This window comes from Pterocles gutturalis, unplaced genomic scaffold, assembly GCF_000699245.1.
Source record: "Pterocles gutturalis isolate BGI_N339 unplaced genomic scaffold, ASM69924v1 scaffold19815, whole genome shotgun sequence".
NCBI classification, from domain to species: domain Eukaryota; kingdom Metazoa; phylum Chordata; class Aves; order Pterocliformes; family Pteroclidae; genus Pterocles; species Pterocles gutturalis.
This window is the reverse complement of record NW_010143882.1, coordinates 25,447-42,972: the sequence shown is the minus strand read 5'-3', so window position 1 is coordinate 42,972 and position 17,526 is coordinate 25,447. Positions and strand designations below refer to the sequence as shown.

Here is a 17,526-nt window from a genome sequence, read left to right as displayed (position 1 = left end):
TTCTTTTGTCTAGTACCTTCATTTGGCACCACTCAGGTCTTATATCTTCTCTCTTCTGCAGTATGTACATTTGTCTTTGAGAGGCAAAGATAGTTTTCCATTTGCTTGCCTATTTCCTTGACACACTCCTGTGACCTAAAATTTAGTGATATAGGAAATGTGCCACGTTAGGGGAAGTTCAGCATGTGAGAATGTGACTCCTATGAGAGGAAAAAATTAAATAATCAGGTTCCATTGTAAACAGAATGTCCTTAAAATGCAGATGTACTCAACACATACTGTACTCAAAATTTATCTGGGTTTGGCTGAATTCTTTTTATGCTTTATAGCTATTTGTAGTTTTCAGACTACTGCCTTAAGGGGATGTGTAATGTATTCAAAAAATGCTTTAATAAATGGGTTTATCTTTGTTAGCTGGATTATTAAATTGAAAAAATGTAATAAACTTTATTAGTTTGGGAAGTCAATGGAAGCTTGGCCATTTGAATCTCTAATCCTATTAATTAGATTGTGATTGGATTAATATTTGCTGTGCAGTAGTGTTTAAAAAGAAGTGCTGGTCTCTTCAAAGGGAACTGCATAAGTAGTTAACTCCCAAGTGCTTTTGGGGGATTATCAGCTTGTTTCTAGAAATATATGGCAGATCCAAGACTGTTAAAACAATACTTACTTTCAAAAAATGCAGGGTCTTTTATTTTCACTTAAAATCCCTAATAAAATCTCTTTTTGTCTACAGAATGTTTTGGTTATACAAAGCCTGGCATCGCAGTTGATTTTTTTGTTGTTGTTAATTAGGCTACTGTTTTAGAATAGAAAATTAATGCTGCTGCAAATAACTGCAAAGTATCAGTGGCTAACACCTGTTCAGACTATTTGTGCATGTAGGTATAAGAATAAAGATCAGAACCAAAACAGAAAATCAAATTGAACAGAGAAGCTTAAACATAGTCCATAGCTTAGAAATTAAATATACTTTTCTGCAGCTGAGATCATTTGCTGTTTCTTAAAATACAGGCAGATTGAAATAACTGCAAAACACCTTTTAGAAAAGAAGTGTAGAAGAATGCAACAAGGGTATTTCTGCACAGATACCCGCAGGTAAATGAATTTTTATAGTATTATTGGGGTAGTTTGTGTGTACAAGAAAGAAAAGTCAGAATGACAGAAAAAATAGGGACAGCTGGGAGGATGGGGTTATACCTCTGATGATGGTAGTTGGGAAATACAGCTGCTATCCTATTTCATTGTCTTGCTGAAGAGAATGTAGCTCTGTGAGTAGATTGTGAGTGGCTACTCTTAATACCCTGAACCCTGTGAAACCCTCTTAATACCCTGAGCCCTGTGAAACCCTGCACAAGCTTTCCCTGTCAAGGAAAGCTTGACATTGAGAAAGATTGTATTATTGTCACTCCCTGATTGCTTCACTGTGAAGTTAGAGCATTCAGTGGCCCAGGAGCACAGTACCTGAAGAATCAGTGCTGTTGTGAAAGGTGATCTTGGAAAATATAGAAACCATATTAAATAGTCTGAGGTTTCTTTGACTAAGGCAGAGGCAAAATATCGTAGGTCGTCTGAGCTTTACAAATAAATATTGTGCCATCAAAGTTAGGTTCTAAATCTTTGGTGGAAGTGCTGGGTTGCAACTTAATGTTGAGGCTTAGGATCCATTTTCCATTTAAAGCAGGAATTCAGCTTTTATGAAAAAAATTCCTTTTTACAATTTTTATTCTTCAAGTATATCATACACTTTTTCCAGAATTTTCAAGTTAATTGATAAATTTGTGCATTTAAATTAATTTGAAGCTAAAGTATGTTAAAAAATGCGTAACCTTTTTTTTTTTTTTGTCCTGAATAAACTTCTTTAGCATAAAATAAAAAGACATACCTCACATTCCCCCTATAGTTAAAATTAATTGGAAACCTATCCTCAGGCTTCCTTTGAAGAAAACAGATCATAATTTAGACCTTGTTTGTTTTGCTTATTGTGGACTGTTGATATCAAAGGTAACATACATCATAGATCAGCTTGACTGCTCCAGAATTACTTCCTCTGAGAGGATGGGAGTAGAAGCACTACTTTCTTAAAAGACATAGTAGTTTAAGGGTTTTCAGAATGAATGAAAGCCCTTCTGATGGAAGGTCCTGGCAAAAGCAGTCTGTGCTGCTCTCTTCTGTGTACCTATAGCTGTAGTCACTCTTTAGCACAAAGTAATCAAGAGCCAACTGCCACAGAGAAAAAAGAATATATGTCACTGGCAAAAGACTTTTCCAGGAAAAACTTTTTGAATCTAGTTTATCTACTGGATTTACCAGATGGTGTAAATGAAAATGTATTACTGACTAGTTGTCCCATAGTTACACAAAATGAAGATGCAGTTTTGCAACCTGAAATTCTTGCTTAGTTTTTATTCATGCAAAAGGAAATTTTAAATCAGTGCATTGCCAGAGTGATGCTGAGGAAGATTCAATAAAAATTACACATTTCTTATGGACACCAGTTTTGACTTTCTCATTATCAGAATTAAAAATTCAGAAAGATTAAATTCCTTTCCTGTCTTGGCTTGGTATGCCCAACTTTTAATAAGCTTCAGTTCATTTTGAATCATATCCTTCAATTTTTATTAACTTGGTTTTAATAATTTGAATAATCTCATTTGCTTTTTAGAATTCATATGTAGCTTCATTTTTTCTCCTTTACATTTTTATGCATAGGTTTACTTTTAGCTCTTCCATACTTCCCTATTTCTTATTTCTGTGTAGGCTTATTTTTTTGGTCATTTCCATTGTCCTTACATTCCCAAATTTTAAGTTGTGACTGGCAAAGTGCAAGGAAGAAGCAACAAATGTAGTAGCTATGCAAATGGAGGAATATTCACAAAGGCTAACAGAAGACTACTAATAAGCTTGTTTTCTTATGCTCTGCCTGTGTTCAATGGAGAGAGGGATAGGCTTCTCTACTGATCAATTCTGAACCCCTAAATAAGGTTTCAGCTTTGAAACTTTCTTTGAGCTCATCTGTTTTCATTGTCTGTGGGGTAAGACCAGCATTTCTAAGATTAACCCAACTTTCACGTTGGCAAGGAATTGATAGCTTTTGAATGAGAATCTCTCAGATACTTGTGCATCATGCAGTAGTAATGCCTCTAAATGCTGTAAATTTGTGAACACTAAGTGTATCCCTCTGAAATTAAAAGTACATTTTGTACTGAAGTACAAACCTGCATGTTTCCAAAAATATTGCAGATGGGTGCTTCTGATGACTGAGCATTAATAATGGAATTATGTCTGGGGTTTGTTACTATGTTGACTATATAACTGTAGCTATCTCTTTGAATTTCCCTTAGCAGGCAGCTCCTATGCTAGTTTAAACATTTATTTATCTTGGACTAGCTCCATGTGAAAGTTTTGTTTATCCTTGTGCTTTCTTATATCCAACTGGGATTAAAACCCAAAACTTTTCTTCCATAATAATGTATGATGATTTTTTTTGGTAAGTAATTTTAAATTCAGATTGTGGGCTGCAATTTGCTATGAGGACACTACTCTGCAAATAATCCTTTTCAGGAGTGGAGAACACTCAGCTATTAACTTCAAGCTTTCCTGGCAGTAAGAAAACATTTCCTACCTAAACCTCACTCTGACCTATTAGAATAGATGGGGGCCCCTTAGCACAGAAAGTCATAAATGTAGATAAATTGTAAAAAAATATGTAGATAAATGTAAAAGATGTAGATAAATGTAGATAAGTTGTGAATATAGCAATGGAAAGTACATTTTACATTTTCTGTTTTTAACTATGGTAGAAGGATATATAGAATGCTGTCTTGAATGGTAATTCAGACTTAGATAGCAGTGAAAAAGGAAAGGGGGTGATTGGAAAAGATAAACCAAAGAAAACTTCCAAGTAAAATTAATTACCCAAATTTGGGATTGAACAGTTTTTGAACTGGATTCTTAAAAAGTCTGGGTGAATGAGAAGGGTGTTGTGTGATTATGTGGCAGATCAGAAAGAAGTTACAGGAAGAGATCTGTAAAGACGTCTCAGTATTTTTTTGAACTTAATTCTGGTGGAGTTATTGCTATGAAACTACTGCTGTATTGCTGTTGTTGGATATACACCTCTTTGACAGTGTCATGTAATTTACTCTGCTTTTTTTCTTTTTTTCTCTATAACTTATAAGAAGAATGTGTGGATTTACCATCAAAATTCCATGCAAAATTATTTCTATTTTAATTGAGATTCTTGCAGGCAACTTCAGTTGACATAAATACTGTTTGCAAAGGGAATTATAACCTCTCAGAAGAAGGATGAGTGGATGTTTGTTTTTTCCTTGGCTAGATTCCTTGCAGGCTAATTATTGGAGTTCTCATCTTGGAGGGGGCTAAAATTTAACCCCTTCTTGTCCCATCAAAGCAAATTGCTTTGCACAGCTGTTCGGACGTTATACAAATGTGTTCAGTTTTCCCCTAATGTTCATACACTTTTCTGTCTTACTGATCTGTGTCTGCAGCAGTCTTGACAACCCATCCTTGCTTCTGAGCGCATGCTGGAAATCCTGCTCTGTTCTGTGTTTTCACAGGAGATGGTGAGCTCTATACTTTTGGAGAACCTGAGAATGGGAAATTGGGATTATTGCCTGGACAGCTGAAGAACAATAGAGTCCCCCAGCCTGTACTGGGAATTATGGGAAAAGTTAATAAGGTTGCTTGTGGTGGAGAACACACAGTGGTGCTAACAGGTATGCAATTTAACTGGCTTAGCCCCAAAACTTAATCAGTAAACTGAATTTACTTTAAAAAATTTACATCCCACTGAAATGAAATGTGCTGTAGTGATCATAACTGGAAGACCATTGTACATCAAGGAGATAGAAATCCATGTGACAGTGCAGGCCTGTGCTGTGCTGTGCGTATAGTTTGATGTTGCAGCCTGTGCTGTGCATATCCTCTTTGCTGCAGGATAAACTTCACCAGCTAATTGTAACAGAGGAGTTTAGAGGCATATCCTGCTTGGTACCAGTGGTTATGCCACTGGCGTGTCCTTGCCTTTATCTAAAACTTCAGTAGCAAGTTCCCAGTTCCCACGTGAATGTCCTTTTTATTTGACAGTGTAAATCAACAGAGTTGTTTTGCTTGTAAGAATATCCTATACGAGCTCAAATGACTAAAATGTGGTAATCTTCCATGGATGATCCCATCCATGGGATCTGTGTAGCATGCTGTGTCTGGCTGGAGGCCTTTTCAGTTCCTCACAGCTCAGGATTCCCAGCATCTGAAGGGATACAAGATTATTGATACTGTCTTCTTTTTCTTTATAATCTTAGCTCCAATAAATAGCATTTTAGAAGATACTTTACAGAGTCTGAGTGCCTTTCTTACTGGAATTGTAACAAGCCAGCACCTCCTAGTGCAACACGGATGATTAATGTTTCTTTCCTGGAAGGAGCTTGAAAGTGGTATTGGGGGGGGGGTGGAATTTTAGAGGAAAGCTTCCATTCTGTGGTAAATTTAAATGACCTTGAATATTTAGGAATGTATTTAGGAAGTCACTTTTCAGGTAGCTGTCTGTTAATAGTGATGGAGATGCACGATCTACTGGATGCCTAAATGGATTAAATATCTCTTTGTGATACAGAATTTGAGCAGAATCTTTAGCGTACATATAAAACTACTACAGATACAGACATTCAGCATATCATACAAGTTATAAAAATCAGCAAATACAACTGTTACATATTCGTTCACAGGGTTGTATGTATAGTACTTGGAAGATGACATATGGTGTGTGTTACTGTACTATTAAATAGTTTTCTGCCAACAGTAAATTAGCTTTTCAAAGAGATACATGCAAAGCATTACTAGCTATTTATTTCCACAAGTTCTATCCTGAACTATAGTAGTATAGAAGCAGGAAAGGGAAGTTTGACTTTGCCCGCAGATTATTTAAAAGATAGCAGCTTTGGCTTGTAATTAATTCTTCAGCCGTAAAATACTCCTGTAATTAATCTACCAAAATGCAAAAGTTATAAAAACAAGTAGGATGTGTAGATATCAGTGCTTAAATCTGTATTTTGAAAATGCTAGACATCCCGTCAGTCTGGTAGACTGCCTTCAAGGTTATGTAACCAAAATTTCTAAAATATATGCTGAAAATCTAACTGAGGGAGATTGTAAGTAATATGATGTGTTATTCTACTGCAAGCCACTGGAGAGAGTGAAGGTGGAAGTGATGTGCTGGGAAAGGTTATGTGTACTGATAAGTCTAGCTGCAAGACTCTGAGTAGGTTAAAAGTTCTTTGGGAAAGCTATGAAGAGGAAATATCAGTAGCCAATCCAGGAAATAATGCAAACATTTGTCTACAATTCAATGCCTTTGTCTCTCTTCTCCCACTAACATACAGTCTTATCCTGGCAGTATTCTATGTCATAAAATAAAATGTCTTTATATGAAATCAGATTATCATTATTAGAAAAAAAATTACCATAAATTTGGGGCCAGCAGATGTATACATCATAGCATTATTTTATGAGTTATAAAGTGAAGTTCTGCAGAAAGAATTTGATTATCATTATTGATTATTTTTTTAACCATAAATCTGAAGCCAACCAGTAGATATTTGTTTTAATGGTATTTCATATGATAAAATGTCATTATAACAAATGACTGTTACAGAGATTTGGTAGGAAGATGTAGACCTTGATGACATCATAATTATAGTGAAAAGAACTAGAACAAAGAGGCAAAATATAAATGCCAAAAAAAACAAATACAGGAAGAAAACACCATTGCAAGTCAGTGTCTTAGTGTGTCATATTTATTTGCCTATGGAAATACATTTTGTAGTAGAAGGCAAATAAGAAATTCAGTGCTGGTTTATCTGGCAGTAGGTGATCAAAGTGTTCAGTGCCAGAAGATCCAGTTGAGTTCAGAGAAGAGGAGAACAATATCCTCCAACAAAATATATTTTCCTAAAGATTTAGTTGTTGTGATAAGAGTGAAAGGTCAGATAGATGTTTTTTGATGTGATTCAGCTATTATTAAATAGGCTACTTCTATGCACTTCTGCCTAAGACACTGAACAAAACAGTAGAGGATAATGGTAATGCTCTCTCAAGTGAAAGATAGTGAGGAGTGTTGACATACAGAATTTTTTCTAACTCAAAACAAAATTTGGGGAAAAAATGGGGAGAAGAGATAGATTTGGACACTGTAGTAATTTAAAAAGTGAGTGTGGCATACATGCGTTATAGGCTTTACACCAATAACTTGAAATCAGTACTGAAGTATATATTGCATCTTGAGGTGAAGTGGTGTGACCACAAACTGAGAATTCAGATGAGGGGTATATCTCTAAAGAGGAGCATAAACATGTATACCTCTTTTAAGCTCATTTTCCTAGATTAAGAAAGTAGTACAATTTTGAAGAAATTATGAATTTCTTGTGTCATCTTCTGTGAAAATGGGTACTGCTTGGCTTCAGTAACACAATATATGTGGATGCAGTTTTCATCGTTTCAGGGTCTTTCCAGTTTTTTCAGGGTGTGTCATTTCAGTCTTAAGAAGTGAGTGTCTGACTATTATATATTCCCCTGTTTCATCTATCTCATTTAACATACAAATAGGATAGGAGAAAATGTCATACGGAAAAACTCTGTTGCACATCTTGGCTCATTTCTTGTCATCAGTTCTACTTAGGGTTTATCAAATTAGAAGAAAGTGTAATCCAGTTATCGTACTGAGTACAAGGCAAGTTTCTTCCTGACTCTCATACATAATTAGTCTATTCCAAAGGACTTCATTTGATTTCTTTTTTTGTGACTGTCTTATCTATTCTATTGTCAATTTTGTATGGTAAGAAACACTGTTATCTGGGTTATTAAATCAAACTACTGTTTGGAACATCTCCAGCAAGTATTAGAGTAAATGGTAGACAGTATATAATAAAATAACTTTTTTTTTTTTTTCTCTGAAACTGTAAAATGGGAAACTAATTTTTTTTTTTTTTTTTTCCCAGAGAACAAAACATTAAACTGGTGATTAAACAATGATTAGGAAAAAAAAAATTTAAAGATACAAGGTTTTAGAAATGTTGAATATGGTGTTGGAAACCATCTTCTTTACAAGTCTTATTGTTACTTCTGCCTTTAATATTTGCAGTTGTTCTAGAGAATAAACAGAATCACAGTTAAAAATTCTATCATGCAAAAGCTTTCTCTCACTGTAGCAGCACAAACCTATTAATTTCATGTCAGTCTATCAGCCAGTTCAAGAAGATCATATCCTCATCTCAGATGACTTCTCTCAGACTAAAAAAAAATGCATCCACTACCCTCAATGCTTGCAAATGCTTCCTACTGAAAGTGAAAGCTGTTGGTATTGTCACTTTCAAAGGAAATACAAGAGAGCAGCAATCCCAATTTGCATACTTTTTCAATACAGCTTTTAAAAAAGTAGAATAACAGTAACTTGTGAATCTAGAAATTGGAGAAGAAACAGATGATTGGGCATGGCCTTAATATCTTCCATCTTTTCTGATGATGACAGATCTGCTAAGAATAATCCTCTTTATAAAAGGATATATTACCTCTTCTTATTCTCTGAAAGGGGGGAAAGCAAAGATATCTCTTCAAAGGAAAAAGTGAAGCAGTCCTTTCAGAACAGATTGTTTGACATAACAATACAGGACGTGAATGTGTTAGTATGTAAAATGTTGGATTTTTCATCTTCTGTCTCAAGGTCTTTTAAAAAGAAAAGAAAGTCAAGATAACCTTTTGACAGAGAATGAAAAGGATGAAAAAGCTTTACCTTTTCATGACAGAACTGACTGTTCAAACCATATAGGATTATCTAGGTTTTTCAAGTGATTCTTAAGTCTGTATACTATTTATTTGAAATCCCCAAATCCAATTACTAGCTCTCATAAAACTGAGTATTGCGTCGACAGATTATTTCTACAATAACAGTTTTCAGCATAACCTGTTTAAAAAAAAAGCTATGATAAGAGTGAATAGCACATTGGAATAATAGTAGTAGTAGTAATAATAATAATAGTAATAATAATATTCAAGGGAAATGAATCTATGCGGAGAGTTATAAGCGTACCTGTCTGTTTATGATTTTCTTCCATGGATTGTTAGCTTTGTCTATAGCCTTAAATACATAGCAAGGAATAAAACACTCTTGGACCTCACTCAGTTCTTTCATCAAATAGCATGCATTTAAAAAAAAACAACTGAAAGCTGTATAGATTTTTGCCTAGGGCTCTTTTGTTTATAGTGACAATGGTGATGGAGATTTAAGAACTGTTATGTACTCCAGAAGATGCCTGCAAATGTGGAAGATACACTGTTACAAGGAAATATCCCTGTTCTTCCAAAAAACAAAATGTCAGAAGTAAAGGAGGGGCAGTGTCAGCACTCAAGTCCCAGCTCTGGAACCATTTATCTTCATCCTTCGAGAGCAGTTCCTTCCTCAAGGCCAAGACAGGACTTGTGTTCAGTTTCTTTTGGGTGCTGTTAATGTGGCTGAGCCTTCCTTGTGATTCACTGGTGCACTGGAAGCAGTGCTGCTCCCCTCATGCTGCTGTGGACAAATGTCTTTCCCCTTGTACCACTCTGGTGCTGCCTTGACCATTCCACAGAAAACTGTATCAGCAAACCCCCTCAAAACCTGGCTTACTGAGCTGAGCTGGCTCACCACATAGCCAGGTGGACAGCAGAGACAGTGTAAGCAGGGACTGAAGAGAGGGAATGGGGGAGGGAGATCTGCCCTTTTGCTGGCAGTATGTTTCATTTGTCTCATCCAACCATATTCTTACTGGGACTAAGGACAGTAAGAAGGTCACAGTGGGGCTGTATCTGCTTTTGGATTTGTGATGTCAGCAAATTCGTTTGCAAATTCAACCTCAGAATGGTGAAATTCACCTCTGTTATCACTAAGTCTATGAGGTTGCTTTGCCAGACTTCTCTTTCCATGGATTTATAAAGACAAATTTGAAGAAGTACCTCATTTCTGCTAAATAAGATTATTACTGAGGTTTGGCCTCACTTCTGCACCAGAGCAGTGGTTAATTTAAGAAAGGTGTAAGGTTTTTGTCCTCCTATGCCTCGATAATTGACTAGTAAGTAAATTTTAAGAGGAGCAAAATTTAGGTGCCCCTGGTATATAGGGGCAGTAGAAAAATTAATTCTTAGAAAGGCACTCTAACCTGTTTTTTGATTGGCTCGATCTCCTCATTGTCACTAGAAATTGGGAAAAGAAAATAATTTTCTGTACTTTATTATTTGAGAACATTTCCCTCAAAACACAAATGCCTTTAGAGGTCTAACTTGTTTCATGAAAAAGGCATTGCATGTTTCAAGCTAGGATAAAAGATAATATGAATAAACTCCAACTTCACTCAAAATAATTATGTTAATCAGATAAAGCCATATAGTTTGACAATGACATGATCTGCCAGTTTCCAAAGAAATGTTAAGATAAATGCAATACTTTTAAACAGAATTTATGGAATAAGCCAATTACTAAATGAGAAAGCCATTAACTAAAATGAAGATAAGACTTTGGTTTGCTTAGAGAAGGCTCCTGTCTTTCAGGAGTAGTTTCTTGATTCTTATGCAAAACATCTAAATGTTACAGAAAATTTCTTTCTTTTTGTTTTGAAGATCCTCACAAGGTGTTGCTTTCTGGCACTGAAATTTCCAGCAGAGGGAGCTTTACTGTTACATTTAGTAAAAAAAAAAAAAAACAAACCCACAACCAAAAAAACCAGCTTTACTGAATATTTTTCATCTACGATCTGAAAAAGTGTGAGATCGTTGGGGTATTTTATGGTGTGAATTCATGACATCTTAATATGGAACAATTTAGATGGGGCAGAAAGGGCAAATCCTTTTCCTAGAAAGAACATTTCCATACGTAGTGTTAGCATTTCATCATGGTTCCTTTGAAATCGGAAAGTTGAATAGAAGTTAGTAAGCGTGCTATGGTAGTAATGTGGAATGTGGTCTGTTCTCTGCTTTCTTTTTCCCTGGTAGTAGTGAAGGATTAGTTTGGGTGAATGGTAATGTAATTTGCTTGTAATATCTCCAGTTTGTGGCTGATCTGAGAATTTGGTCACACAGTATAAACTACTTTTGTGGCACTGAAACTTTGCTATTCCAGTGACCCTGTTTCCTTGACACAAAGAAGTGCTAAAAAATCAAAGGTTCTCCATCGACTGTTGTTCCATCACATTCAGCTGTGGATACCCATTCCTCTCTTGCTTTTGAAGGTGATGAGATTTTTGACCTGATTTCATCTGTGCAGCAGGCACAGGCATGCTCTGCATCATGTTCATGACAATGATGTAACGATATATTGCTCCCGAGTCTCAGTTCTTTTTGCGTGACACAGAATATTTTTTGCCCTTCTCAAATTTTTCTCAGGTTTTAATAACAGTTTTTTCAAGTTTTAATTAGTACTTCTCTAGCTTTTCCTTTGTTGCCTGCATGCAGAAGAAAAAGGGGCAGAGAATTAAATTCCAGGAAAACTTCTCCTTTTCCCTAAAAACCTTAGTCTTTGAATTTCCCTTTTCAAGCATGATCTCATTAAGATTTCCAAGCTTCAGAGTCTTCCCCTGTTGTGATGGAGTGCCAGGGGTGAACACACCAAGAATCTTTATTGCTTTGGAGAAGGTCTCATTCTTTTTCCTGGCACAGACAGTCCAGTAAATGGGCAAAATATAAACGTGGAAAGATGATTATTCTTTCACAAGATAACACAACAATAGCATTTGATCTGGTAGCTGAACAGAATGCTGAAACGTACTGTTTTTATTCCAATCTCTTGTTATACACAAATAAGTATTGGTTTTAAAAGGTCTAGTCTATTAAATTTAGGGTCATACAGTGTACGTGCAGGTAACCAGAAATTAAGATGAGACTATTCTACTTGAAAATGCGCATACATTTAAACACTGTGGTCTTGAATTAATTACAGTATGTAAACTCCCATAAATTTTTTTGTTAGCTGCTATTTTGTGTACATGTGCTCAGAGGATCATTTTGAAGTTATGTTAGAAAATATATTGCATATTGAAATATTCAAAATTATTTTCTGTATATATTTTAGTGCTTTATTGCCTGTTTTTTATTTTGTTCTTAATTGATAAATTTGAATTATTAGTTGGTAGATTTTTTAATTGATAAAAAATTGCTTTTTTGATGCTGGTTTCATTTGACTTTCACTTCGCTAATAGAGTGCAGGTTAGAATGTACATATATCAGCATATTTATTGTTAACTTTGCCTGTACATTTTCAGACACAGATGTGTATACTTTTGGACTTGGACAAGATGGGCAGCTGGGACATGGTACTTTTATTTTTGAAACTCCAGTACCAAAGTCTGTGAAACACTTGAACAGGCATAAAATATGTAACATTACATGCGGGGAAAGTCATACTGCTGCAATTGCAGGTATGTAAGTGAAAAATTCTGAAATGCATTTCCAGTGACTGTCATACAGTTAAAGCTTTCTTTATAAAATGAGCAGTAGAAAAAGACATATAAAGGCTTACTAGTTCTAAAGGTTAAGTGAGCTCATGAGAAAGACAGATTTGATATCAGAAATTTCTGATTCACAGGCATGCCATGCGTAGTTCTGTACATGGTATTTCCTGGGGAATTGTAACCGCATAATCATGCCTTGCTAACAAGTATTCTTGTTCAGAAGCCTTTGTTTTGCTGTACAATTTCACTCTTAGTGTTTTGTAGTTGGGTTTTTTTTGCAAAATTGTCTAGAGTAACTCCCAATCTCCAACAGTACTTTGTCTGAAAATATATATATTTTTGGATCAGATTAATCTGTTGAAAGTCTGAAAATAATAGTTCAGGTTTTGCTTTTGGAAGAGAAATATTCCTTGCTTGCATGTCTTGTTACTTTGTTCATAATGGTTTTGTCCTGGTTTTGTACCGAATCTTTGTTATTAATAGCATCATTTTTTTTTCTGCATACAGAGAACGGTCTCATGTTTACTTTTGGAAATGGGCGACATGGCAAGTTAGGACTTGGAGACGAGAATTTTACAAATCAGTTTGATCCCACTCCGTGTTATAATTTCTTGAGGTTCACAGTCCTTTTGGTAAAACTTTTGTTCACGCTTCTTAGACATCAAAACTTTTATATTTTTATGAAACATGTTATGAAATCTCATTATGGAATTTTTTCTTTGTACAATATTTAATTAGTAGACAACACAAATTGAAAGAAAAAGGAAATTATATTTCACAATGTTCATTTAGTTTAGAATGTACTTGGCTTGGACTACATGTAGACTTCTTTTTAGGGTTTTATTCAGTAGTGTTGTGGTATAGTGTTTTGGTCTATAGAGTTGGTGGTAGCCTATAAAATTAAATATTTGTTACTCTTAGATTGTTGGCAGTAGGGGGGAAAATATCTGTTTTGAAAGACAGTAGAGTGACATCTTTTTAACAGTTATTTGTACAATGGGATATTTATTACATCTAAAGAAAATTTGAGGAGGTGCTTTTTTGAATCCAAGTGGGATGAGAAGGGAGAAATACTCTTTTCCTTTAAGGGTGTTGTTTTCATCTCTTTCTTGAGATGTTTAAGAAATAAATATCACAGAATTGCCAGAATCAAAGATGCAAACATGACTCAGGACTGAGCAAAATTTGGGACAAGAAAATGGGTCTCACTTCTGTTTGTTTGCTGGACTTAGAGTTTAAGGAAGTTTATCAGTGGTGGTAAGGGATTTAAACTTCTTAGAAAGTGAAACCTTTGATCTTTATGTAACTGTATTTCATCTATTGGAGGGTATAGGACTTTGCATTACATTTTGTGGATTTTATGAAAAAAATATCTAGGTATCACTGAGGTTATAAGTATTGCCCACATTTGACTTGCATCAAAATAATTAGCTCCAATCCCTTCAAAATCAGTGGAAATACCTTTCCTTTCTTCTGTATCAATAATCTAATACACCTGTCTTGCATTCTGTTCAATACATATTGTATTTAAGTAAGAAAAAATTAACACAGATCAGTAGTCATTAATAATTGTAATTATGTACTTTTATCTTGCTAATTCAGTATTCATTATTAATGCTAACATCATTAGGAGCTAAATATGAAGCAATTTAACATCTCTTCTATTTTGTTTTTCTTATAATCTAAGTTCCTGGAAATTATTGTGTTGATACCTGCAAATGAAATAAGCTGACTTTTTTTGGTGCTGTAGGTTGCTTGTGGTGGTTGTCACATGCTAGTTTTTGCTGCTCCAAGACCTAAAGCATCTGAAGAAATACTCTTGGAAGATTTAGATGAGAGCCGTTTGACTGCTACCATCTCTAAAATGAGTGGAGATTCACTCCTAACAAACACCTTAGAACTAACATCAGCACGAATCCGACGTCAAGAGAGGGTAAATTCAGAGCTGTTTAGAGTTGCCATACTAATTTTAGGAAACAAAATAACTTTTTAAACTAAAATCACAGCATATACCCAGCAGATAAATATATCTCCTTAAATTAAATGTTAAATTTTAATGTATAAAGGGAAGAATTAATATCTGCCCTGGTCCCAAAATAAATGCAGGTAAAAGATAGGTATTGGTCAGATGTTGCTTATTTCTGTGAAAAAGACTAAAATTAATTTTGTATTTTTTTTACTCTAAGATGTAGAGCCTGTTCCTTTTAATTTTTAAAAAGATCTTAGAAATATTAAAAAAAGAACAAGAACCTGGCTCTTTTTGGTGTTCCCTCTGAGTCCTTGAATAGATTAAACAAGTTCATAGTTTATAAAATATCAAAGGGCAAAGTTTCACAATCAGCTTAAAATGATCTTAACATCCTGTAGCTACTTAAAATAGTAGTTTCTTCTCCTTTATCTTCACTACACATTCCATGTGATTTCTTTAGCAGCACAATGAATTGGATCATTTCACCTACCTGTCTGAAAACTAACTCTTCCACAAAACCACATTGATTTCGTAAAAATATATTGATGCTGTGGATTAAATAACTCAGTGTTATTTGAGAAACTAGTATTTCATTTTAAATTAAATTTTAAAATCCTTTGTCTATACTTTAATACTGCTTGAGATTATCATGTAGAAATGACATGAAATATTCCACTGTATCTCTCCCAATGTATATTTTTATAAATAATTAAAGTATTCAAGAAATCTTGTTTATGCTTTGCATACAAAGTTACAACACTGTATCATCAGCTAAAGGAAAATATGACTGTTAAGTGTGAGAGATTGCTTAAATTTTGGTTTTCTATTGTTATTCTCAATACATTTTTTCTTAATCTTCTAAAGGAAAAGTCACCAGAACGGTTTATTCAAATTGCACAAAATCTGCCTCCAATGGGAGAAAGCTGCTTAGAATCTTCATTCCCTGTGACTAGCAATGCTAGCCCAGTCTGTTTGTCTGCAGCAAGTCTTCCTAAATCTGAACCTATGAAGGATAGAGACCATGAAAAAGGTGAAGTGTCCCCACATTTTGTTGCTGTTTTCTGAGAATTATGTAGTTTGGCTCTCATAATTCATAAACAAATGTGCAGCTTGAACATGAAAGAAGGTTTAAGTTCAGTCTTACCTCAAAAGGGTCTGGCAGGATACAGACATGAAAGTTGAGAAATGCATACAAGAAGTTGCCTCACGCTTGGTTCATGTTTAGAAAACACACTTAAAGATTTAGAGGAGGATTGAGTGAAAGAAATACAACCTCTGAACGGTACATGAGGTTCCTCAAGCCTGTAGAAATATGACTTCACAAAACATACTGTAACATTAGTAAACACTTTCTCCATTTTAATTAAAAAAAAAAATTACAGAAAAAAATTGTTTAGGAACAGTTGTAAAGACACAGAAAGGCCTACAAGAAACCTTGGATAAGAAAAGAGGTCTACTCATTCTTCTAGGAGCTTTCTTCTTCACTTAGAAATGCAAATTGGCTCTGGATTCTCTGCTATCTAAGGTAATAAGGATTTGCAATATTCTATCTAATACAAAAGCCTGGATAACAGTGATATTGATAGTGCTGGGCTTTTGCACAGATTCTCTAGAGCAGTTCTGGACTTCATTTGGGTTTCTGTGCATGTGTGATTTCCTGCACGGAGCAACAGTGAAGAGTGCAGAATGCAGTGCTTCTGTGTAAAAGTTAGCTCAGATTTATTGGACAGTCAAATCCAATTTGAAAGTAATTAATTCAGTTAGAATTAAGATTATTATTTGTAAAGCTGCTGGCATGTCCATTAGCATCTCTGCTTCCAGGAAAGCAATACAGTGAAATTTGAAATGCCGTTAGAGTCTTCTGAGGCCTAAAACCTCAGGTTTTGTGCCACATGAAACTGGTCATGTACCTGATAAACTTGAGGTGAACCTGAAAACTATGTAGGTACATTTTTATGATGCTGCATTGGAGTTAAACTCACTGTCTGTCCATTACACACTGTGTAATGTAGATAATATGACTGCAGCTAATTTAGTCTAATTGGTACACAGAGATTGTCCAAAATAAGCTTTGTCCCATGTAATATTTATGCTTTGAAAGCCTGCAAAAATGGTGAGAGGTCTACAGCATACTGAGGCCAGATTGCTGAGCTACCTCTCATGTTAATACTGATGAAATGACGGTGGAAGTCTTTCTTCTGTGTCTTGGGCTGGGGGAATGAGGAATCTCAGGACTTCAGTCCTATGTTGGTAAAATAGAGATAATCTCTATTTTGCAAGAGTGGGGTGTTCTGTTTGCTGTATATTGCTTGTTCCTGTGGTATTTGTTTACTTCCCCCTATTTTATCTTAAAGAAAAGAATAATCAAAATTATAAACGTGGTGAAGACTCTTCAGAAGATTCAGACAATGAAAATAATGATCGAAACCTTGGAGATACAACTGACATCCTAAATATGGTAATATATTCCACTAATGAATCAGTGATTCAATCATTTTTATGCAGGGGAAGAACAAAGAAGCTAAATAATGTTTCTAGTACAGAACTCCTGGCTAGCCCAAAACGTCATATGTGGCATCAGGAAGTACTGACATACTTTTAAATGAGCATGCATTTCATGTCATCATTTTCCAATGATAGAGTTTCTTTTCATCTTCCAAGTAATGTTGTAGTATGAAATTGAAGCAGTCCAAGTAGTGCAGCCCCTCACCATGCTTCAGCTCGGGATATCAGAAGGAAAAGAAAGATGTTGCATACCACATGGTGATCTCTATCTCTGACCTTCCTCATCTTGATAATTTCCAAGAGAGAGAATTGCAGGAAATGAAGCAGAGAGCTGTCTTTTCCTGTTCCTAGAAGAACTTTTTTAGTACAGGTGGATCATATTAAAAGGAAGATCAGAATGCAGATATTTTGATTATTTGGTGATCACCAAACATGTTCCTACATATTTCTTTTATTTTAAAAATATATTCACCTTATCTCTTCTGCACTTTTCCAAAACAATTTGTTTTCTCAGCAGATAGGGCATGCCCCGGCTTTAATGTAGTGCAATGGAAAGAGGGT

At 35.0% G+C, this 17,526-nt stretch overlaps 1 protein-coding gene across 1 annotated transcript in view; it reads left to right on the top strand.

Moving 5' to 3' along the window:
- RPGR (retinitis pigmentosa GTPase regulator) overlaps positions 1-17,526 on the top strand; it is a gene marked incomplete at both ends in the record, with an annotated part of 40,061 nt that overhangs the window by 16,321 nt on the left and 6,214 nt on the right. Inside the window, 6 exons of the mRNA XM_010084925.1 lie at positions 4,581-4,739; positions 12,303-12,458; positions 12,999-13,123; positions 14,242-14,424; positions 15,325-15,490; positions 16,815-16,918. Of these exons, the coding sequence (XP_010083227.1) occupies positions 4,581-4,739; positions 12,303-12,458; positions 12,999-13,123; positions 14,242-14,424; positions 15,325-15,490; positions 16,815-16,918 (893 nt within the window). The remainder of the gene's footprint in view (positions 1-4,580; positions 4,740-12,302; positions 12,459-12,998; positions 13,124-14,241; positions 14,425-15,324; positions 15,491-16,814; positions 16,919-17,526) is intronic.